Consider the following 26,195-nt stretch of genomic DNA (forward strand, 5'->3'; position numbering starts at 1 on the left):
ACTATTCTATTAGGTTGGCGAAAAAGTAATCATATATATATATATGTATTTTTTGCCATTACTTTCAGAAGCCATGATTACTTTTGCACCAACCTAATAGGTTCTAGCCCTATTTTCTTATCACCCAGAATTAGGGAAAGCAATCAGAACCCCCTGGTGAATGGTGCCTGATGCAGCTTCTGTCTTATTCGGGACATGAGTCCCAGGAAAATGGTTAGGATAGAATATTTCTAGAAATATTTACCAAGCAGATCTTGGATACCCAACACCATGGAGATCCATAAGAGAAGCTGAGGAAATGTCCATTCTAGAATCACATACCCAGGAAGAACACTGGACTACAGGCAAATCTGTCTGGTGCAGGGAGAAGCAGAACTGGTACTTCCTGGAGATCGGTCACTACACATGCACACACGTGCACGGGCATACACACATGCACACACACACGCACACGCACACTGTGTCTCAAAAGTCTTCCTGCAGTTTTGAGCTTTAATGACTTCAGAATTATAAACACTATAAACATACAAAAATCTGAAAGCTTATTTACATTTATTCTATAGTTACTTAGTTTTAGGAATACTAAATACATTTTTTAATTTTAATGTTTTGTTTCAATTCACATTTACCACCTTCAATCAGAGGGGCAAAAACATTTTACAGTATAGTATATGATACCCCTACAATCCACACACAAATGACCCATATCACATAACATCTCATACTAAGCCTGCAGTCAGTAAAAGTAAATTTCACATGTGCTGCTGTGAAAACAACATCACTACTAAGTCAGCTTGTAAGGATGGCATTTTTCTTTCTTTCACACCCTAGAGCTCTTCTTTTTGTTTATACAAATTCAATTTTATCTTGTTAGATACAATCCACCCTGTTAGAACCTTTTCGGATCCTCATTCTACCTTTAACCACATCAGCTCTCCTCCCTGATGGTTCAAATCCACACAGCTTTAATGTTCTCCAAAGGACCCCATTTTTTTTTTTTTAGACAGTCTTGCAGTCTTGCTCTGTTACCTAGGCTGGAGTGCAGTGGTGTTATCTCGGCTCACTGCAACCTCCACCTACCAGGTTCAAGTGATTTTCCTGCCTCGGCCTCTCGAGTAGCTGGGACTACAGGTGTGTGCCACCACACCCAGCTACTTTTTTGTATTTTTAGTGGAGACGGGGTTTCACTGTGTTAGCCAGGATGGTCTTGATCTCATGACCTCGTGATTCTCCTGACCTCGTGATCCACCCGCCTTGGCCTCCCAAAGTGCCGGGATTACAGGCATGAGCCACTGCGCCTGACCTCAAAAGGACACTTCTAACCATGCTAAACCATATCAAGTCCAAAGCAGATTCTTGTGGTGTGAAACCTGTTCACTCTCAGCAAACAAACAAATCCCTTCCTTCAGGGGCCTGATGGGACAATCCTAATAGAGGCCTCCTCCGGCACATTGGACATCAGCCTATAAATCAGTACCTTTAGGACAGAGAAGATAAATCAATTAAAAATACAACCACCTATACCATTTACTATATATTTTCATCTTAGTCCAAGGGATTTCAAGAGGGGCTCTGTCAAATGCACTGCTGAAATCTCAGACTGTCTGACAGCATTCCTCTGATCCACGAGGTGAGGAACCCTAACTGTGAAGGGTCAGATGAGGGGCAGCCGCAGCTCTGTTTTTGATGTACTCTACTAACAAATATAATGCTATTAGTGTAAATATCTAAGGACAGATCCAAACAAATATGATAAACATTAGTTTACTTGTAATCCAAGTTCAAATAAAATTCGAACAGCTTCCACCAATGTCTTTTTTAGGTTGAATTTTATTCCCCAAAAAGATATGTTCCAGTCCGAATCCTGGTACCTTTGAATGAATCTTATTTGGAAATAGAGTCTTTGTAGATGTTACCAAGCTAAGATGAGGTCATACTGAGTGTGAGTGGCTCCTAATCCAATAACTGGTGTCCTTATGAGAAGAGGGAAATTCTACTGAAATGCAGGGGAGAAGGTTACATGAAGATGGAGGTGGAGATTGGAGTGATGATGCTGCCACAAGTCAAGGACTGCTGGAAGCCATCAGAAACTTGGAAGAAATGAGGAAGGATTCTTCCCTAGAGCCTTCAGAGGGAGCACAGCCCTGCCAGTACCTTGATTTTGGACTTCTTGTCTTCAGAACTGTGAGCCAACACATTTCTGTTGTTTAAGTCACCCAGTTTGTGATACTTTGTTACAGCAGCCCTAGGAAATTAATTCAACATCTAAGCAAAACAATGGACTTTGAAGGTAATGCCGATTAACATCAGAATCAAGAGCACTTAGGAACTGATTGATAAAAAAACCAGAAAGATCTGAGAGAAGCTGAAAGAGGATGACAGATATCTGGACTCCCGAGCAGGCAGCAGTCCTGCCCACGGTGAGGCTCCAGATGGCAGTGGAGTGAATGGGTGAAGGAACTAGCCAAGCAGAGTCGAGGCACTGGCTTTGAGGCTGGGGGGTTGGACAAGAATTGACATCCAGCATCAGGCTCATCCCCAAGGAGTTCACTGTCTCTCCCAAGCATGGGGTGATGATCCTTTCTCAATAAAACCCTATCACTTTTAAATGGCAACAGATCACAAATTCATCCATTTGTCATCAACACAGAAGCAAAACCATGTTGAGCTTCCTGTCTCCAATGTGACATTTTCCCTGCCTCTGTTTCATCATTCTAAATTAGACAACAAGGGAAGGATCTGCTGGCCTCTCTGCTTGTCTCTATCTATAGTGCTCTAGCCACCATCTCCAAGGTGCTAAGATTCTACTGATTGATGACGATATCGCTAAAATGGTTACATTCTGAACCAGAACAAGGAAGGTGTTATTTTCCGAAAGTGCAAACTTAGGAGTGGAAGGAGGCTCCCTGGCAGTTTCCTATATTAATCTGGCTCCAATGTGGCCCCATGAAATATTCATCTACAATGGCAAATCTCCTCCCAGGATGGACCTTAAGAGACATCCTTAGGAGATTTCCTAGCAGTAATTAGAGGGATGTATTATTGCTAAATCCTGAACTCACTGGGAGCCGGGTAAATCTGGGAAGTTAAAATAAAAGTGCCGCCTTGTGGCAAAAGGCCCACTTCTTGGCACCTTAAATGAAGCACAGCCCTGCACAGGGCAAGAGTAGTAATTCCGAAGAGGCCTGTACCCACTGCTGACACCCCTTTAAGGAAACTACTACGGAAAAGGCCAAATGAAGCATCGATGTGCAAATACCATTCAGCAAGTACAGATAAGCTGGGTTAAATCATGCTCGGAGCACTTAAAAAAAGATTCAAATGTTAATACATCAGCACTAGAACATGCTGTACAAGCAACAGGAAAATTGCAGTTGTCAACGTGTGAATTTAGTCTTGGGGTAAGTTCATCCAAGGAAGTAAAATCTCAATTTAGATCGTTTTTCTATTTGAGCCCCCTTCCTTCCATATCCACGTGTTTCTTTTGGAATGGGGGAGGACATCGTTACTCAGCAAATGTATTTCACACCAAGAAAGGGTTAGGACATTATTCATCCAGGGAAGGGATGTGAAGTTCTCAGCTAATTAGTGTGAAGTGGTCCTTCACAAGGTCAAACCACAAAAGATGGAGAAGGTGCCCTGGGATGTGTGTGTGTGTGTTTGCATGTAAGCCCTTGTGTGCATATCTCTGTATATCTGTGTGCATTCTTTTTTATTCTTTTATTATTTATTTATTTATTTATTTATTTATCTATTTGAGACAGAGTTTCACTCTTGTTGCCCAGGCTGGAGTGCAATGATGGGATCTCACCTCACCACAACCTCTACCTCTCAGGCTCAAGCCATTCTCCTGCCTCAGCCTCCTGAGTAGCTGGGATTACAAGCATGTGCCACCATGCCTGGCTAATTTTGTATTTTTAGTAGAGATGGGGTTTCTCCATGTTGGTCAGGCTGGTCTCGAACTCCCAACCTCAGGTGATCCGCCCTCCTCAGCCCCCCAAAGTCCTGGGTTTACAGGTGTGAGCCACCGCGCCCGGCCTGTGTGCATTCTTTTTAATGAGAAATAATTCTAAGGGGCAAATAGCAAGAGGAAAGGGGTAGTGCGCCTACTGTATTACAGAATTTCTGGCATTTCCCTGCTGTACTTCTCAGAAAGTCTACCTGCTCATCATAGCAGGTGCACGGGAGTAGCTGCGGCATCGTGGGTGGAGAGCCCATTGATTGTTGCGAAGGGAAGCCCAGCTGTGTGAGCTCACCCAGCCCAGCCAGCAGGGAGAAGGGGCCCCAAGTCCATCTGGGGCCTAGATAGAGACCCCAGAGCTTGGAAGATGTGGCCAACTCTGCTTGCTGGTTTGAAAAAGAGATGTATTCCAGGTCGAGTTTGACAAGCTGTTTTCTATATCAAAGCAACAAACAGGCTTTCATTTCAGAACGCATCTGGTCTCCTAAACCATTCTATCACAAGCAGCTATTTTCTTTAAATGGAAAGTCAGGGCAGTTTATTTTTCTCAAAACCGTGCTGTCAACTCTTCTGTCTGACTCTTGACTTTCACCTGTTCTACACAATGGCAAAGCTGTTCTTAAAACGGTGGTGTGGGGGAGACCTTCCCTGAGGACACTATACTTGTGATATATTTACAAAAATCTGTGCCTCAAAGGGCACGTAGATCAGAAATAAAGATGGAATGTATTTGAGTCAACTTATTTAGAGAAAAAGGGATGCCAAACCACTCTTCCAGTTTTGGTCCTTGAACCAAAATAAATCTCTTCAAATGACACATCTATTTACATTCTTAATGGGCATTTGAAGTTTTCATGAGAAAGGGGCAATTTTAAAAATCCTTATCCCTCCCTACACACTCTAAGTCATTTTTTGGGGGGGACAGGGTCTTGATCTGTCACCCAGGCCTAGTACAATGGCACAATCAGGGTTCACTGCACCTTTGACCTCCCTGGGCTTAGATGATCCGTCCACCTCAGTCTCCCAAGCAGCTAGGACTGCAGATGTGCACCACCATGCCCTGCTAACTTTTGTAGAGACAGGGTTTCGCCGTGTTGCCCAGGCTAGTCTCAAACTCCTGAGCTCAAGTGATCTGCCCACCTCGACCTCCCAAAGTGCTGAGATTACAAGTGTGAGCCACCACACCCATCCTTTAAGTCATTTTTAAATCAAAGAACTGTAGTTCCTAAGTGCATACAGCTGATAATATGTATATATGCGTGTAACATAGATGCTGTGCATTAACACACATCTGCAGTGTCGGGGTGAGACCACTACATCACATCACTTTCCCATTATTGTTAGTGCTCAAGTGTTGCTCAGCCACTATTTCAAAAGCTCACTGATTTGTTTTTCTGTATTCATCTAAGCAAATAATTTATTGTCATTTCAAAAAGCATTTCCAACTAGGCAGAATCTGAGTTGTCAGTAAATATGCAATGCTCCCCTAATTAAATTAGAGTAATATTATCAAGGAAGGGGTACAATAATCTTTGGTACAATAATCTTACCTGTGATAGTGCTAAGATTCTCAGATGATTAATGGTATCAAAAATATCATTCTTAAAGTCACAACCTTTCATATTCATTTCCTAAGACATGTTTTTCCCTCTTTACAACCATCCCCTCTTTATCAGTTACGGAGTAGCACATTTAGTTTGTTAACGGAAGGAAGCTAGCTTCTCTTTTCTGATATCTCACAGATGCTAATGACACATGAATGCTACAGTATTTAAAGGAAAAAGGGAAAGCAAGCCACTTGCCTGGTTAGGAATTAAAGGAAGCTACCTGAAAGCTGAGCCTAGAAACATCTTAAATGATTTTATGATGACAAATCCCTCAGCTAAAAATTGTGGAAAAAATATAAAATTAAAAATGTAGAAATCCACACCATCATCTTCTATGTAACATCAACTTAATTATTAAGTGGTTATAAATTAGCCATTAGTTACTTATTCTTCTAAATGATTTAACTTTTCCAATTCTCATTTCATCTGTTTTCCATATTTAAAAAAAAAATCAAAGAAATTCAAGATATGGAAAAGACACGCTGGGTGAGGATCTGAAACTGATTTGGTAGCTTTGGAGTTGACATAATCTTGGCCTGGTGCAGCTCATTTTTGAAAGCTGCCTCAAATTTCCCCTGGTTTTGAACTTTTTTTTTTCCTTACCACTTTCATCTAGCAAGAAATCATCCTGGTAACGGAACTTCTCCGGTCCACATGCAATAAAAATGTCATCATCACCAAAAAAGTCCTGAAGGCACATCACCTACAAGAGAAAAGCATGGCACTCAGCAAGGGTGGTAGAACAGCAATTACAACAACGCAACCCCACGAGCAGACATCTGCATAAAGCCCCTTCCCACCTAATGGAATCAACAGGGCAGCTTCTACAGAGGAATTTCAAAAGAGGGGTTCGAGCATCTGTTACTAGTAAGAAACATGTTCCATTTCAGTTCTGCAGGCAAACAGGATAAGGAAAATAGAACCCGTAACTGTCACATTTATTACTTGATATATCAATAGGCTCTGAGGTAAGAGCCCTTTGTTTCCATATTAGTGTAGGTGCAGTGCCCCTTTCCTCTTCGGAATGTAATCCTCTTTGATAGCAACACAAGTCAGCATATGGTTTTAACAACAAATATGTTTAGTAATTGATGCCATCATAATCACTGAAGAAAAATATTTCTCTCATCATATGAACATAATCACCTCCTTTAAACCCATTCCACCTCCAGTTGAAAGAAAAATGAAACTCTTTTAAAAATAATAATAAATAAATGAAGCTATTGCTTAGGGTTAGAGAGATTACGGTAAGTGTATGCCCACACCCAAGCTCTGCCAAACTCTAAAACTCTCAGGCCACCCATTTCTTCTCGTCATGCAAAAGGCAAGTTTTAAGGCAACCTTTTGATATTTACTCGACTTACTCTCCAATGAGAGCTTTAAGAAAGCTAAATGTCATTTTTGCAAGTAAATGTGATCAAAATGAATAATTTTCAAGCATCTTGCTCTCTGTCTTTGGATAGGGTATGTAATATTTTGTTCACATGGTGTGCAATGCCAACACTAGGAACACTGCTGATTTCTAACTATTTTCAATTTCCTTTGACCACTTGGGCGAATCGTAAGATGGCTAGTTGCAGGCACCCATTCAGAGCTGTATGAAATAGAGGTTGTAATAGCATTTTCCCCTGGATATTTGAGGACCAGAGACAAGCCGCTCTGGAGTGCTCGTGGGCACCTCTGGAGTTCTGCTTTTTTTGTCAGTCCCTGGGAATGCTACTCTGACACATCACATGTGCTATAAGACATAGAATAGTAAGTTGAGATAACATAGCATTATTTAGAGTCCCCAAATGCAATGATGTGTGGGCTTTAGACTGTCTTTCCAAATAATGTCTCATTTCTAAATAATCACTTGGCTGAAGTTTTTAAAATTGAATTTCTATAACAGTTTGATAATCAACATTAAACAAGAATGAGGTATTATCCATGGTTGTCAGTGTTTAGTCTACCCATGAAAGCTTAAAAACACAGGGGATTTAAGAGGGATGCTGTAATCACTGAGGAAGATAAACTGAAGGGCTTCAAGAGTGATGTCAGAAGCTCTGATATTCTATTTGGTTTAAAAGCAGACCATTTGAATTCAGAACCCACCCTCCATTTCGCTCCTCTTTCTCTGACTCCAACCCAATCCTGTTCATCTTTACCTTCATGACACCATAGCTTCTTCTAGCATCATCTCAATCAACGCTCCCCCCCATGGCCATTTTCATTTTACATTTCATTTACAGAAAGTATTTACTGAACGCCTACTATGTGCCAATCAGCATCTGGCAGAAATGAAGAAGTCATGATCTCCGCCCAAATGTGAACAATGAACCCAAAAGAGCAGTATCTCCTAAAGTGTGGATGGTTAATACGTTTTGTGCAAAAGAGAGTTCTAAAGCCAAACAGATTTGGAAAATATTTGTTTCCAAATTCTCAAAACCCTTAATGTTCTAATATACATCATGACGTCAAAGAAGAGATAGAAAAATCCAGTATTTCCCAAACTTATTTGATTCCAGAACTTTTTTCTCACACAGCATCATGAAGACAGATAGTGTTCCTCAGAGTTCCCTTTAGAAGTGGCCGACAGCCATAGGTGAAAAGATCTCTGGGAACACAGGAAGAAAGGAGTTACCCACTCTGCTCCTAGGCGGCCATGCTTCTGCAGCTGATAAATATTTCATTGCCAACTAATTTACTCACTCAAACATTTATGATGGGCCTACTCTACATCAAACATTCTGATGATGTATCTCTGATAGATGAAAAATATTGTTTTTGAAAGGAAACACATTCTCAGTCCCACCATTTGCATTTGAGAACATCTGATTGCTAACCACATCCTACTCATCGGTGTCTTCATGTTTCATGTCACTTCTATGTGGACAAATAACTATCATCAAAACTACAACAGGTTTTAAGCAGGTTGCTAGCCAATGCTCTTCCATCAGTTTACTGATGACCATTCTCCAAGTCTGAGACTTAAAGAACGGAACAAACAATGATCCATCTTGGGCAGGTTTTTCTTTTTTTTGGCAAGCGGGAAATGAAACGTGATGAAATTTTGATGTTCTTTCCAACACCGAGACTCCAAGAATATAAAAGGAATGCAATGATTGTTAGAGAAAAGTAACTGTCATCACCCAGCACAAAAAGGCAGGGGCAAGTCACCTCAGTGCCAAGCAGCATGCATTCATTTACCTCTCACCAAACAGTCACTGAAATGAGAGAATTTGTTGAACTAGCAGAAACTCTGATGTTTTCTGTGCTTTCTGTTCAACATCATGTAACCACTTCCCTGCTCACAACTTCCCATTGGAAAAGGTAGGTATGGTCAGTAGATCAAATTCAACTTTATAAAACTGCTCCTTGTTAGAAGTCTTCTTAAAAAGTTGATAGCAAAGGAGACTTAAACACAAGGTTATAATAAAGATGAATTTAGGATAATCTGTGCACTTCAGTGCGCTTCAATTATCCATGCACTCACGCTCTATCACTGATACAGAGGTAGCTATAATGTATTCCAACTAGCAAGAAAGAATAACAGAGGGAGATTTATAACCCACTTCTCTAGACAAATGTACATTGAGAATTTTCCTTGAGGCATTACTGTACATTCTGATATTAAGGAATTATAAAAAGGTAGAGGAATTGAAAACCAGTGTTTCGCACAATAATCTGATTTTATTTATCTATGCAGTGTTACTCCTTTTGAAACCTGGTGTTCTAAAGATTCAGTATAGTTACCAGTTTTTTAAAAAATTCATCTGATGAATGAAAAACAGGCTTCTTGTTACAAAGGGATAGTGACAATTGGCCTCTCAGCCATGAATTATCTGCTCAGTACGTGTCAGATGTTGGAAGCATTCATGATGATTAGATACAGGGCAGATGCAAAGGCAGAATTATCAAGTTTGAGAAAAGAGAGATGTCCATCCTGTGGAGAAGCACCTTTCCAAGCTTTTCTGTTCCACCTCCATGCTCCTCTACCTCTCAGGACAGTTGATGTTTTCAGAGCCTGCTCTTCTCTGTGGTTTCACTACGGTCAGAGATTCCACCCCTGTAGTAACTTTCCAACCCAGGCCTTCCTTTCCCCCACCCTCCTCTCCTTTACTCCCAGAACCAAGTCAGTCCAGGGCTCATCCTCCTGCCTGTGGACCCTGGCATTTTACTCTAGTGGATTTTCTCAGCCCTACCTCCTTTCTGTCCAATCCATCCGGTTTAATTCTGTCAGTCTACTCTTCCTTAGCAAATTTGCAATATCTCCCTCCATGGCTCAGAAGGCCATCCATGGCTTACTATCCTCAAGTTAAAGTTCATCTTTCTGAGCCTGGCATTCCAGATGCCTCAGAATCTGACCCCAACCTATCTTTCAAGCTTCCGGTTTTTTTAGTTGTGACATGGTGCCTGATGCTTAAATAAGCATTTGTTGGATGGATGGACAATGGATGGATTAATAAATGGATGGATGGATGGATGGATGGATGGACGGACGGACGGACGGACGGATGGATGGATGGATGGATGGAAGAACTATGTCCTAACCTGAAACATGTTTCAATTTATCTGCTTTGCCTGTTTTTCTCTAAAAAGGGCTTGTTCTTTCCTACCTATATGTGTGTGTGTTTGTTTGTTTTCTATCTGGTAACCTTTATTATTCTTTGCCTGTTCAAATCCCTCCTATGGCCCATAGCTCAGTCGCAGATTCAAACCCTACCTTCTCTATCCACTCTTATCCAAAGTGACTCATCCCTGCTCTGAATCTCTATCCATTGATCAATACGAGTTTACTGAGTGCCCATTATTTGCCAGTCCCTGGCCTAGATCTTAAGAACATGGCTGTCCTTATCCATCACCTCTTCTTTTCTCGTATATGTTTACAGACTTATGATCCAAATAATTCCTGTTGTGAATCAGTAATTCAGCAGAGAGTGACTTACATTACCTTCTAGTGGTTTTGTCAAAGGCTGGAGACAGGTGATATCACTCCAGCCCGTACTCTGCCACCACATTGACTTGAGCTAATCAGGAAACCTCCATCAGCTATCTTGAAATGAGTCCTGTTTCTATAGATCCTAACTTCAGTCAGAGCAAGGGCAGTGTCTTCCATTGGGTGCCTTTTCTTTTGGCATCATGGAGATGTCTGCTTAGGCTATTCCCTAAGAACACAGCACTACCAACAGAGCCCAGCTTCTGAGTGAACCCGGCTCTTCCACTTGGATGTTAATCTCTTTGTGTCTCAGTTTCTCATATTAGTTGTTTCAAGATGAGTTAAGACGATGAAGCCAAAGATAATAAGTCCTCAATAAATTTTAGCTATTTTATTAGCCCAAATGTATTTTTACTTCTAAATAAGTATAAATTGAGTGCAAATATACAGTATATACTTCCTAAGTTCTATACTAACATGCTTCTTTTCTAAGTTGATTTGAAGAAAATGTAGCAAATGCGTGCCTCTTCTTGCTTGGGGAATAAGGATTCTATCAGTATCATTATTTTGATGAAAGGCACACTTTGAATTAGCATCAGAGAATGGGTGGAAAGCTGGTAGAAGACGCTAACTCAAAGGTGGGGCAGAGTTTATACCACTGATTTCCATTAGCCTTCCACAGAATGATGCTGTGAAAAGTCATTTGTAAGCAAATTCACCTGACATAACAAATGTGCTAGGAACCACTGTCTTAACTCAGGGCCCCTTGAGATCTGTCACCAACTTCTAGTTTCGTGACAACCAGAGATTTTTATTCCTCTGAGAAAACTGCTCTCTGTTGAAATATCCCCCACTGCAAAAGATACTGTATGTGTAATATATGCAATTCATAAGCCAGATAATCTGTTTATAGTACACGACACTTAATATTCTGTTGACTAATTTTCAGTTTTTACTTAGCGCTTTGCTTATTATACGGAAATCTAACGCCAATGTTGAATTTTTTTTTAAGTCCAAAGAAAAACAGTCAATTTATTGCATGAGAGTTTATGTGATGGTGCTTAGCATTATGCCATACCCACAATACCTCAAAAAACATGGGTGATTATAATTGCCAGATGTGCTGGGAAAAGTCCTTGAACGAGGGTCAGGATACCTGGGTTCTGAGCCCATATTGCCTATAACTGTTGCATGAACTTGGATGAGTGACTTAAATTCTCTTATCAGTTACTGTATTGATTCTAATATGCTTTACCACAGTAATTATATATCTGATAAAGATAAAATAAATAGGAAAATTCTCTTTTCGGTGTGATGTACCAACAGGTATAGTTCTGTATACATTACTACATTTCATCTTCAACATACATGATAATACTGAATTCTTTCAACTATGAAGGAGACAAACCCTATTTGACAATAATTTATCGGTATCAGTATCCTGGTTTTACAGATGAAGAAAAACAGCCAGGTTAAACAGAAAATCAGTAGGAATTTGAACACAGGCCACTTAGAACTCAAATGCAGGCTCTTAACTACCAAGCTGTAGGAAAATGAGTCTATCATGCACGCTCGCATTTGCATATTATAAATTTCAGCTGATAAAATCATTATGATCAATAGTTACCACATATATTGTACATTAACAGTATGTAATAAAAATGGTGTCTAATAAACTCCCCCCTTTTTTAAAAGAAGGAAGTTTGAATTCTTCCTTTGGCTCAAGGAAGACACATTCCTTTTTCTGACTCTCTTTATGTGAAATCTGAATTCATATCTTTTCCATTAACTTGTCATTACGCACAGTCGTCCCAAGAGACTAAGCTGCTTACGAGGAAACAAAATGCTACAGACAAATATGGACTTCCTCTCCTCTGAGCTTCCGGCCTGAGTTGCTCTGCAAGGGCAGAGATTCAAACAAAGGCAATAAAAGCATCTGCTATTTACACATTTCCAAAGCAGGACCGTGGAATCCATTCCCCCTCACTGGAATAAGATCTCCATGGTGACGCTGACTTCAGGGAGCTGGGCCAGTTTCTCAGCAGGGCCTAGGCAAGGATATTTTCTTTACAAGAGCGCCCTCTTCAAACGAAACAGGGGATATCTCCGTAGCCCCGGACGCATTTGAAGCCACAGAAGTCATTGTGTCTCTATCAGGTGTTTTCCATTGTATGAGAGACACCAAAATATTTTGCTGTCACCCATTTAAAGAATGTATTTTAAGCAAGAGAACAAACCATCACAGAAGTAAAAACGAATAAATTCATCCCATCTATTGGAATCGTTGAGTATGGCACGTTCTTTCTGTTTTAACTTTCTTTTTCTTCAAAATACTTCATTTGTAGTTTCTTAAACTTCTTGATACCCGTTAAAGATGGCAAGCTTAAAGGTTCTGTAGTTAACATTTTAATGAGATGCTCTTTACCACAAAGGAATGCTTATATATTTTTGAAAAAATATATAGTTACCTATGTATTTAAGGTGCCAAGTCAACAACCTTCCTCTTTCTGCACAATTCGTAACGTGACCATTATAATTAGCTTTCAGTTAAAACTTGGCACGTATGGGGCTCGTCGTCCTGCCAAAACTGAATTGAGAGGAGGTTCCTCTTCCAATTTCATTCCATACTTGGCTTCTTCTCTCCACTCTTAGCAATGAGCATTTTTATGCCACATGATATTATAAGTCAACCACTGTGAATATTTCTGTCCTATAATCATGTAATTCCATATGTTTCTGGTTCTAAAATATGTTCACAATTAGTTTTATAGCCTAATATTAGAAGTGTGTTATGTTATTGTCATAAAACACATTCTCCATCACTTCTTTACATTTTTGTTTTCACTCTTTGATGATAAATTTATGCAAGTGATAATTTATTTTCCTCTAGCTCTTATGGCTGGAAGCTTCTAATAAAAAATTCTTTAAAGAAACTCTGGCTCTTGGCCAGAGGAAAATATGTGAATAAAAATTAAATTAGTTAAGTAATAATAATAAACAGAAAGAAGAAAACAAAGATCCTCAAAGTACTCTTTACAAGTTTAAAACATGAAGCACTAAGACTTTTTTTTTTTTTTGTAAAAATGGATAATACTGTTAAAATTCAGAATAGGCTAGGAGATTACACTCAAACTAACAGGCTGATGCTTAAAGAAATAGAAAAAGGAAAAGTTCTCGTTTGAAACGGTCGCAGTTGGATTCGCTGGGTCAATCAGAAAAAGTCAGTTATGGAATTGAAAGTGTATTTCTTCCCTGGATGTGTTCTCAGCTGCTGTAGTTGACATGGACATCAGCTATTGCAGCCTGCCGTTGAACATACTCTCTGACCCAGGAATGCACCCTTTATGCATGGATTACCATCTTTCACAGACTCAGACATACCTAAGCAGACTGCAACCTACTCTAAATGACTCATCTTTTGTTATCTATCCTTTATTTTTTTAAATGCTAACATTTCATTCTCTTTTTAAAAATGTGTCTCTTAGTCCATTCAGGCTGCTATAACAAAAATATCCTAGACTGGGTGGCTTGTAGACAGCAGGCATTTGTGTCTCACAGCCTGGAGGCTGGAAGTTCAAGATCGAGGCACCAGATGATTTGGTGTCTGGTGAGGGCCTGCTTTCTCACTGTAGCCTCACGAGGTGGAAGGGAAGAGGGACCTCTCTGGGGCCTCTAATAAGAGCCCTGATTCTATTCATGAGGATGATGCCCTTGTGACCTAATCACCTCCCAAAGCCCGCCTCCTAATGCCATTGTCTTGGAGGTTAGGATGTCAACATAGGAATTTGGGGGGATATAAACATTCAGACCATAGCAAAGTGTAAAACAACACCCTAGTAACAAATACTGACCAGGTGCCTTGACTCGGCCACCTAGTAGATGTGTGACCTTGGACAACTATTTAACATCTTCAAGCCTCAGTTTCCTCATATGTAAAATGGAGCTACCAATGCTTACCCCGTAGGGTTTCATGGGGGTTCAATGAGATAATGTATGTAGAGTAATCAGTACCATGCCTGGCTTATAGAGAACACCAGCGATGAGCAGTTACTGCTCTCAGTGCTGATATTAGTAAGGCATAGTAGGTAGGTCTCCGTGTTGAACATCAGTCTGAGGGGTTTGGGGCTATTATTTAAGAACAGAATACTAAACTTGAAATATCTGGGAAAGAGAGGTATGAAGAATAGAGTTTACTCAGAAGGTTTCCAATCCTGGTCTTTTGCCAAGTTAATACATCAGTCCTATTCCTCTGGTTTCTCCCACTAAGACATCCTTTACTATTGTCTACTTCCTTTTTAGAATAGCTTACCTATTTCTTTCACTTAAGGAATTAAAGGATAGTCCAAGAAAATGAAAACTGTGACACAGTAGTTTCTTTGGAGAGGGTGCAAATAAACTCTGGTCTGAACCCAGAAGCTAACCTAAATCAATTACCTTAAGATGAATGTTCAAGATTAAGGGTGGCCAAGCCCAGGAAATTGGCTTATCTGAACCGTCTGATTGAACTCATTATTTTCAGGGATAGAAAAAGATTAAACTTATATTCTATCGCTGAGAGGATCTCCCAAAAGATTCATGCAAGTAGGTAGTTGAGATTGTGGCATGGTTTCTAATTAGGCAGAAACATCTTACTGTAATAATTGAAGAAAGAAGAAATAAAACTCTTAAGAGAAACAGGAAGCCACATAATATAGAATCTTTTGGAAATCCTTAAGGGGTAAAATGTGGCACTGAACATATGGTTTGTTGTCTGCTTAATGCCCGGGGAGTGATATTTGGACATAATGCTATCTTCAAGTCATTCTGAGAAACACTTCGAGTTCTCATCACCAATGTCAAGAAGTGTTCATAGCAGGAGTCATAAACACAGGACCAACCAGGGATAGGCAGGGAATACGGATGAGCAAAGGCTGGGCAAAAAAAAAAAAAAAAAAAGAAAGAAACAAAACCACCATCAGTGGCAAACTGGATCATAAATGCCCTGTCCAAAGCAAGCAGCATCAGGCACTGTGCTCCCACATTACTTTCTCTAAAACATTTTAATAGGAAGAATTGTTGTAAATTTAACATCTCCAATTAAAAAATAAAATCTGCAAGTAGTATATAAACCCATACAAAATGCTCCTCTGGGCTGGATTCAGTCCACTCAAAAACATCCATATAAAACTTTGAAATAACTATACCTTCAAAAAAGATTTTCAAATGTTTATTCTTTTATCAGTTTATTGTGTATTCTTTGTTAGGGTGGTCACTATTTGAAAAGTTAAGATGAAGAACAAAGAAATGATGCTCTGAGATTCCCCTACTAAGTGTTTATAAGCCTACACAACACCATCAATAGAATAGGTTTGGGGCAAGATAAACTTGGAGCAAAGGAAAAGAGTCACTAATCAGCTAGTGTAAGGTGCTTTATAGGAGTCTTGGCATGCAGATAAAGTTACAAAAGTCAGGCTTCAAACCCAGAGAACCAAACCCAACCCACAAAATCTGTGCCAGGCAACATCCTCAGATAGAGTCAGGACTTTAAAAATGTGTTTAAAGCAACTCACTACTCTCTTATAATTTTGTTGACTCTTACTCAACATGCACACAAAGGCACTCTTGATGTTTTTTAGGAGCCTGGGATGAGTGCTAAGACCTATGATGTGTGAGGCCCTAAGAGAGACTTGACACATGATGTTACATTGATTTCTCACAAGGACTGTTTGGTAAAATCAGATTTTTAAAAAGTTTTGCAAGAAAATTATAAGTATCAAAAATATTGGCATACATTTGAGAGCTAAAAACACAAAGATAAATCACTTTGCCTGGTATGTTCTTGTGCACTGGCTTACTGCCTGAGATTGTGTAAAATAATATTCCCAAAGCCATGGAAGTATGCTTTTGCCAGGAACATTTGTAAAGGTCACTTGACATTAAAGTATGGAGTGTGTTGCTTTAAATATTTTTATTTCTAGTTTGAATATACTTCTCTGCATTTATAACTCGAGATTAAAAGGCATTTTTTAATACAGTGCAAATTAGTCTTCTTAAGTAAATGATGATTTTCAAACAACAATCTCATAAAGCTAATGTTTCCAAAATAATTATTAGCATCACCACGACCACCACTATAACCATCACTACCACTATTACTACCATCACACCACCACTACCTCTACTGTAACCATCACCACCATCACTGCTATAACCACCACCACCACCACCATTATAACCATCACCACCAGCACATCACCATCACCATCACACACCGCAACTACCACCACCACCACCATCACCACCACTATAACCACTAGCACCACCACAACTACCTCTACTCTAACCATCGCCACCATCACTGCTATAACCACCATCACCACCACCACCACTACCACTACTATAACCATCACCACCACTACTATAACCACCACCACCACCACCACCACTACCACTACTCTAACCATCACCACCATCACTGCTATAACCACCACCATCACCGCCACTACTACTACTCTAACCATCACCATCATCACTACTAAAACCACCATCACCACCACCACCACTACTCTAACCATCACCACCACCACCACTACCACTACTATAACCATCATCATCACTACTATAACCACCACCACCACCACCACCACCACCACTACTCTAACCATCACCACCATCACTGCTATAACCACCATCACCACCACCACCACTACCACTACTATAACCATCATCATCACTACTATAACCACCACCACCACCACCACCACCACTACTCTAACCATCACCACCATCACTGCTATAACCACCATCACCACCACCACCACTACCACTACTCTAACCATCACCATCATCACTGCCATAACCACCATCACCACCACCACCACTACCACTACTCTAACCATCACCATCATCACTGCCATAACCACCATCACCACCACCACCACTACTCTAACCATCACCACCACCACCACCACTACCACTACTCTAACCATCACCACCATCACTGCTATAACCACCATCACCACCACCACCACCACTACCACTACTCTAACCATCACCACCATCACTGCTATAACCACCATCACCACCACCACCACTACCACTACTCTAACCATCACCATCATCACTGCCATAACCACCATCACCACCACCACCACTACCACTACTCTAACCATCACCATCATCACTGCCATAACCACCATCACCACCACCACCACTACTCTAACCATCACCACCACCACCACCACTACCACTACTCTAACCATCACCACCATCACTGCTATAACCACCATCACCACCACCACCACTACCACTACTCTAACCATCACCATCATCACTGCCATAACCACCATCACCACCACCACCACTACTCTAACCATCACCACCACCACCACCACTACCACTACTCTAACCATCACCACCATCACTGCTATAACCACCACCACCACTACCACTACTCTAACCATCACCATCATCACTGCTATAATCACCATCACCACCACCACCACCACTACTCTAACCATCACCACCACCACCACCACTACCATTACTCTAACCATCACCACTACTATAACCGCCATCACCATCACCACCACTACCACTACTCTAACCATCACCACCATCACTGCTATAACCACCACCACCACCACCACCACCACCACTACCACTACTCTAACCATCACCACCATCACTGCTATAACTACCATCACCACCACCACCACCACTACCACTACTCTAACCATCACCACCATCACTGCTATAACCACCATCACCACCACCACCACTACTACTCTAACCATCACCATCATCACTGCTATAACCACCATCACCACCACCACCACTACTACTCTAACCATCACCATCATCACTGCTATAACCACCATCACCACCACCACCACTACCACTCTAACCATCACCACCATCACTGCTATAACCACCATCACCACCACCACTACCACTACTCTAACCATCACCACCATCACTGCTATAACCACCATCACTACCACCACCACCACCACTACCTCTACTCTAACCATCACCACATCACTGCTATAACCACCATCACCACCACCACCACCACTACCTCTACTCTAACCATCACCACATCACTGCTATAACCACCATCACTACCACCACCACTACTACTCTAACCATCACCATCACTGCTATAACCACCATCACCACCACCACCACCACTACGCTAACCATCACCATCATCACTGCTATAACCACCATCACCACCACCACCACTACCACTACTCTAACCATCACCACCATCACTGCTATAACCACCATTACCACCACCACCACTACCATTACTCTAACCATCACCACCACTACTATAACCACCACCACCACCACCACTACTCTAACCATCACCACCATCACTGCTATAACCACCACTACCACCACCACCAATATTATAACAATCATCACCACCACCACTACCACCATCACCACCACCACCACTACCACTACTCTAACCATCACCACCATCACTGCTATAACCACCATCACCACCACCAGCACCACTATAACTATAACCATCACCATCATCACCACTATAACCACCACTACCACCACCACTACCACTATTATAACCACCACCACCACCACTATAACCACTATAACCACTACTACCATCACCACCACTATTATAACAATCACCACCACCACCACTACTATGACTATCACTGCATCACCACTACAACCACCACTATAACTATAACCATCACCATCATCACCACTATAACCACCACTACCACCAGCACCACTACTATAACCATAACCACCACCACTACCATCACTATAACATCACCACCACCGCTATTACCACTACCACCACCACTATAACCATCACCGCCATTACCATTATAACCACCACCACCACCACCACCACCACCATCACCACTACCGTACCACCAACAGCAGTATAACTACCAGTACCACCACTACCACCATTAACACCACTATCACCATCATTACCATCAACACCACTATTTCCATAAAGGGAGCCCTTACAAAACTTTGGATTTTGTTCTAAATGAGCTGAGGACAGAGCCTTTTGTCTCTTGAGTATTCTGTGCAGCATATTAGTCTGTGTTTTGCTCACTGGGTGCTTAACCACTTCTAATTGATAATAATCATCCCAGTAATATTCACTATAAATGCAACCTAGAATTCTAAAATTATTTTAGGAATACATTTACTTTTTTCATCCATACTTAAATGCAGCTACTAAAGACATTTACATGGCTTCCAAAATATTGGAGAAAGATCCTTGTTCTTCCAAAAATATATATGACAGCAAGTGAGCGCTTAAAATTATAAATGGAAACATTCTCTGGAATTGTTTGAACAATAATACTGTTTTTGCATAATTGTATTAAGATCTAAACACAGCTAATAAAAGGTTGAGAGAGATGGTAAAAGTAAGATAAAAAAATTTACAGTTCAAAATGAAAGCTTGGTTTGAAGACATTATGTTTTTATAAATAAATTCTGATGTGGGTACACAACTATGAATACAAACTTGATTCTTAATGGTCTTTTAAAAATTATATATGGTGATGAAAACACCTTAGGTCAATATTTCCTCTTTGTCTTCATTGTATACTACGTGTATTAGAGCATCTAAAATTAATTCTTTTTTATTTAAATCTAGAGTTGAGTGAGTAACATGGGGCTGGTTTCCACCTCCCCACGAAGCATGAACTAAGGCATGAAGCATCATTACTTCAAATGCCTACAGAGACCTGGCAGGTAACATACACAGTGAAGTGGGCCAGGCATAATAAAACACCATGCAAACAGGGTGATCAATGGCCATGAACACAGGCAGACAATAGGAAACTGATGGTGACTGCACTGACCTGGAACACCCCCCACCCCCACCCATAAACAGGGCAGCTCAACACTTGTCATGCAGGAAATTAGGCCAGATTGATTCATTTCCTATGAGAAAGTGAAATCAGACTTTCATTTGAAAGCCCCTGATTTTTAAAAAGTGGGCGATAAAATCGTGTTTTATAAAAAACATTGTGTATTCCAAATGAGACATGTCCATGTCCTGGATTCAACCCGTGGGCAGGCGGTTTGTAGTCTCCAGGGGAGAATTCCAGCAGCCATGGTTAATATGTGCAGAGCCAGTACTGTTGGTTGTTTCCATATCTCAGGGGAGACTACCAACTTCCGGACAGACTCCGGCTCCTGTAATTTCCAAAGGCAGGGTAGGGCACAATCAAGACCCACCACTCCTGAAAATTAGAGCTCATGAGAAAACCAATACAGCAAGTTTTGTGTGTGTGTGTGTGTGTGTGTGTGTGCATGTGTTTATGTGCATGTATACATGGGTGCATCTACATGTGCTTACATTCCTGTCCTGGGAAAGGGTTGTGTTAGTCAACAGATTGTTTTCTGGGTCCTTCTTCTCTTCCCCTATGCTTGATCATCATGACTATCCCTTTCCTCTTCCTAGAGAGAAGAGGAGAGAAAGAAAGTGGAGAACCTAACAGGAAATTTTAAAGCAAATGTTACCAGCTCAGCAGAGGTGGAACAAAACTAAACCCCTCCAATAAGCCAAGAAGCTCCTTCTACTTCCATTTCTCCCCGCTTAATCCATCCTCTGGCTCCAAGGGCAAATCATGGTTTCAAAAGCTACCGACTTCACCTTAAAAATGAATACTCTCTCTCCAAAAATAAAAATCCACCATGTGCAGTAATTTTCCTTTTGGCCACATCTTCTCGGCCCAAATGTTAAAAAAAAAAATACCAGGGCCATTAAAAACTATTAGAAATGTTAGCTTTAGTTGGAAGGAAGCAGAGTAAATAAAACTCAGCTATCTGGGGAAATGGGGTTTAAGACATGAGAGTGAAAGGATAAAAATCAGATTATGTATTTATGTATTCATTTGTTTGTTTGTTTACTTATTTATTTATTTTAGAGACAGGGTCTCTGTTGCCCAGGCTGGAGTGCAATGGTGTGATCATAGCTCACTGCAGCCTCAACCTCCTGGGCTCAAGTGATCCTCTGCCTCAGACTCCCCAGGAGCTGGGACTACAGGCATTCACCACTACACCTGGCTAATTTTTAAATTTTTTGTAGACATGGGGTCTCATTATGTTGCCTAGGCTGGTCTTGAACCCCTGGACTCAAGCCAGTACTCCTGCCTCAGCCTCTCAAAGTGCTGGGATTAAGGCATGAGCCGCTATGCCTGGTCAAAAAAAATCAGAGCTTTTCACAAATAATTTCTAATGGTTGATTTTTATTTATTGGGTTTCTCACAAACCAGGAATGAGTTGACATGATTCTTTTTTTCTTCTACAAACTTGTCTCATATTACTGATGGCCTTCTCTCACGATGTCATGCTTGGCTCTGAATGTCCCTAGTGGTCCAGTCCGTTTATGTACAGAACATCTACCTAGCACAGGAAGATGCTTTTGTTGTCTGGATGAGAACATGTTCATGTTTACATATTTTTATGTTCCAATTCACTTTAAACAATGCAGCAATATAGAACAGCGTACAATAGAGGTTTTGAGCATAGGCTCTGGAGTCAGAGAAACTTAAGTTTAAAACTCAATTCCATGAATGGGAGACCTGAGTCACCTACTCACCACATTCCTTCACAGAGAGAAGGAGAATAACATTGCATCTACCTCCCAGGATGATTGAAAGAATTTGACAAGATAATGCATGGACATGTCAGGCCCAATACAAGTGTTCAGAGAAAAGCAAATAATAGCAATATAGCCCTTAAGTTAATGTTGGTGAGACATAAACTTCCAAGATTACTCTCAGAGTCAACTATCATGGAACAGAGAGCAAAATAAATCAGTGGTTTCCAGTTTGTCCTTTCCTTGTACTGGTTTTACACAGAAAATTATTCTGGTCTAACAGCTGTTGGATTCAGACAACCATAAGGCATTAGAACTGCAATCAACATTGACCAAAGTGCATGAAAATAGTATTTTCTTTCCTTCTGTATATTATCCATTTTTCTTTTATATGTGAAGAATACAGTGCAATAACTAAATTAAGATGAACTTTCCCCTTGCATCCCCTGAAATAATATTCTTTTCAAGTACCTGAAAATTCCCTCGAGGCTGAAACATTTGTCCATGCCAATCATAACTTCCTTGATGCTAAAGGAAATGAGATCTAAGCACAAACTACCACAATCAACAGCAATTTAAAGGTTTAAAACCACAAAAAAGGCATAGTCATTCAATGCAAATCTCAAAATTAAAGTTCTCTCCTTGTTTCTGATTTAGACAAACTTCAACGTGTTATCCACAAGTTTTAAGTCTGACTTTAACATTAAGTGTAATCAGACACAAATAAGGTTAAAATCACCATACATGATAGTCATAGTTATAGAGGCATTTAAACAAAATCATCATAATAATGTAATTTCTAAAGCAAACAAGCCCTGAACTTCTTTTTGCAATTATTTGTAGTGTTATACTGCCCTTCAGTGTCCAAACACATGAACTGTTAACAAAAATTTTTCAGCTCAAGAAGTGTCTATATGAAACTTTACAGTGAACAAAATAGCTATCTTATTTTTGCAATATCTCAGGGAAGGGCGTTGCTGTGGGCTGAACTGTGCCCCCCAAAACTTAGTCAAAGTTTTAATTCCCAGTACCTCAGGATACGACCTTGTTTGGAAATAGGGTCACTGCAGATGTAATTAGTTAAGATGAGGTCATCCTGGAATTGTGCAGGCCCCTAAATCAATATGACTGGTGGCCTTATAAGAAAAGGACACTTAGACAAAGACACAGGAAGAATGGCACGTGAATATAAAGGCAGAGGTTGGAAGATGCTTCTGTAAGCCAAGGAACACCAAAGATTGCCAGCAAACACCAGAAGCTAGGGGAGAGGCCTGGAACCGATTCTCCCTAACAGCTTTAAGAAGAAACCAACCCTGCTGATACCTTTATCTTGGACCTCCAGTCCTCAGAAATGTGAAGCAATACATTTTTGTGTTTAAGCCACTCAGATCATGGTTATTTATTACAGAAGTTTTAACAAATTAATACAGGCATGTATTTTTCACGCACACCAAAATATACAGAAATAAAAATTTTCCTATGAAACAACTGCTAATGGCTTAATTTTTCCATTGAGCTTAGTTAAATTTCAGAGGGTTTTAGAGAAAAACTCTAAAGCATAGGAAATTCTGGTAACATATATATGTTCTGTCAACCTGAAGACGGGCAAACATATGGTCTTTATTCATTTTACATTTATGCCAGTTATTACTTATGCCACCATGACCAGTTCCTGATGGTATGAAAGAGTTGTTTGTACGGACCCTGGATTATCTGGACTCTCTTATGTTCTCCTTGTCTTTTCTGCTTTGTTCATTGTTAGTTGTTTCCATTATATATTCAGAAGAGTGAACTAAGAACAGGAAAGCCTTTATAGGACACTCCTTGACTTCTAAGATAGAAATAAGGAATCATGACAATGCCTCAAGAACAAGTGAATCACGGCCAGGACCTTGCACTGCAGCAAATCAGCAGAACTGGATTCTCCTCATCTTGACTGTGTAAATCACTCACAGTGTGAGCCTAACTTCTCTGAGTGCCGGTTTTGTCTTCTTTAAAATGAGAAATTATACTGAATGAACAATGTCTCTTCTGGCTCTTTTGTTTCATGACTTACAAAGGAAACCTGCAAAGGGTGAACTGGGGAGGTGAATTTTCTTGTGAGCCTACTATGCTTGAGACACTGAAAACCAAATGCATCTTTATCACCATGCTGAGGAGCTTCTACAGGTAGTATAGTAGGGAACAATGGAAATATTTTAATTCTACAATTTACTAGACACTCTTATTGAATGTTTTGGTAGGATTGGAGACATAATAGGAAGCTTTGCTTGGCCATATTTTGTGAATGTGAAGACCAGGATTATCAAGAAGTGGTTTATGCTGAGAAGTTCAAAGGTATGAAATTTCTGGCATTCGTCTGGTCAATGATAACTTAGAACTTCAGTGTTCTAGGTGTTTCCAGAACCATGAAGTAGTTAAATTATTATCATGGATGATATGGTTAAACTTTGTATCCCCAACCAAATCTCATCTTGAATTGTAATCTCCGGGTGTTTAGGGAAAGACCTTGTGGGAAATGATTGGATTATGGAGGAAGTTTCCCCCATGCTGTTCTCGTGATAGTGAATGAATTCTCATGAGATCTGATGGTTTTATAGACGGTAGTTTTTCCTGCATTTTCATGCATTTCTCTCTCATCTGCAGCCATGTAAGACACGCCTCCTTCCTGTCTGCCACAATTGTAAGTTTCCTGAGGCCTCCCTGATGATGCAGAACTGTAAGTCAACTAAACCTCTTTATAAATTACCCAATTTTGAGTATGTCTTTATAGTAGTGTGAAAACAGGCTAATACAATGGTAATATAATAATTTGAGAAAAGCAACTTTTTTTAAGATAGAAAAATACTTCTAGAACCAGGAAATAGCAGTTAAATTATTACACTGTATGAAGTTAAACTTGGAGAGGACCATCTTTTTCGGATTAAAACTACTTTAAAAATGCAATAAAATCCTCTTGTATCAAATTATAAGAAAATAAGTGGCAATAATCAAGAATTATTATGGCCCATTTTCTCTGCAGAACTTCTGGAAACTAATCAAATTTGGAAGATAAGGGGGTGTATAAAATTGCAGAATTAAAGACATTCAAAAGAAACACGCAGTGAAGTGCCAGGTTTGGAGAATTTGTAATATGAAGTTGTGAAGGGGAAAAAAAGAAACAATTTTCACTAATAATGAAACCATAAGAATTCCAGGAACATTTTGTAAAAGAGGAAATGAACATGCAAATTGCATGAATGCAGGATTTAAGATTTCATAGGCAGTGCTAGAGTTTTCAAACTTCCATCTTCCTTTCCTACTTGGCAGGCTCACTTTGCTACCTAAAATTCTGCATTCAGGAAGACATTAAATCAGCAAACCAAATTACACTGAGGCATGTGGCCGGAAATATTTGTTTTCATCTCATAAATTCAAATCTTTGTAAACGACTTGCTAGAACATACTTTTTATTTTGCTTGCATCCAAGTTTTCCTACACATATAAAAATCTGAGCATCAAAAAGAAACATTCTTGGAAGCTATGACTTCCATGGGTTCCGTAAATTGAAATCTATGGGCCAAATCTTTTTGTACAGCCCTTGAGCTAAGAATGGTTTTTACATTTTTAAATGGTTGGGAAAAAAAAACAAAAAAAACAAAAAAAACCTCAAGGAAAGAATCACATTTTGTGTCAGGTAAAAATGGCAGGAAATTCAAATTTCAGTGCCCATGAATAAAGTTTTAGGAACACAGCCATGCTCATTTGTTCACATATGTCTATGGCAGCTTTCCAGATACAAAGACAGAGTTGAGTAGTTGCAACAGAGATCACATGGTTCACAAAGCCTAAAATATTTACTCTCTGACCCTTTTCAGAAAATGTTTGCTGACCACTGACTTAAGCCATAACTTAAGCTGCTCTGACATGAAATCTGCAAGTTCCTTTATGTCATGGCCCAGAAGACACTGTTCTGAGATCACCAGTGCAGTTCTTTACTCTTTCTCTACCTGTCTTCTGAACACAGGGCAGGTACCTCATGAATGTGTCATTCATGATGCCAATAATTTTAGAAATAAGTAAAACAAACATCCATCTTTCAGTAGAAAAAGAATATTCCTGTATATGTCAATAAAT

General features: G+C 40.1%; 1 protein-coding gene across 4 annotated transcripts in view; it reads right to left on the reverse strand.

Moving 5' to 3' along the window:
• Positions 1-26,195, reverse strand: part of DCLK1 (doublecortin like kinase 1) — a 352,724-nt gene that overhangs the window by 171,637 nt on the left and 154,892 nt on the right. For all 4 annotated transcript variants that reach the window (XM_050766067.1, XM_050766068.1, XM_050766066.1 and 1 more), the window contains one exon: positions 6,172-6,271. In XM_050766067.1, coding sequence (XP_050622024.1) covers positions 6,172-6,271 — 100 coding nt within the window. The remainder of the gene's footprint in view (positions 1-6,171; positions 6,272-26,195) is intronic.

The sequence above is a fragment of the Macaca thibetana genome, chromosome 17 (genome assembly GCF_024542745.1).
Source record: "Macaca thibetana thibetana isolate TM-01 chromosome 17, ASM2454274v1, whole genome shotgun sequence".
NCBI lineage: Eukaryota > Metazoa > Chordata > Mammalia > Primates > Cercopithecidae > Macaca > Macaca thibetana.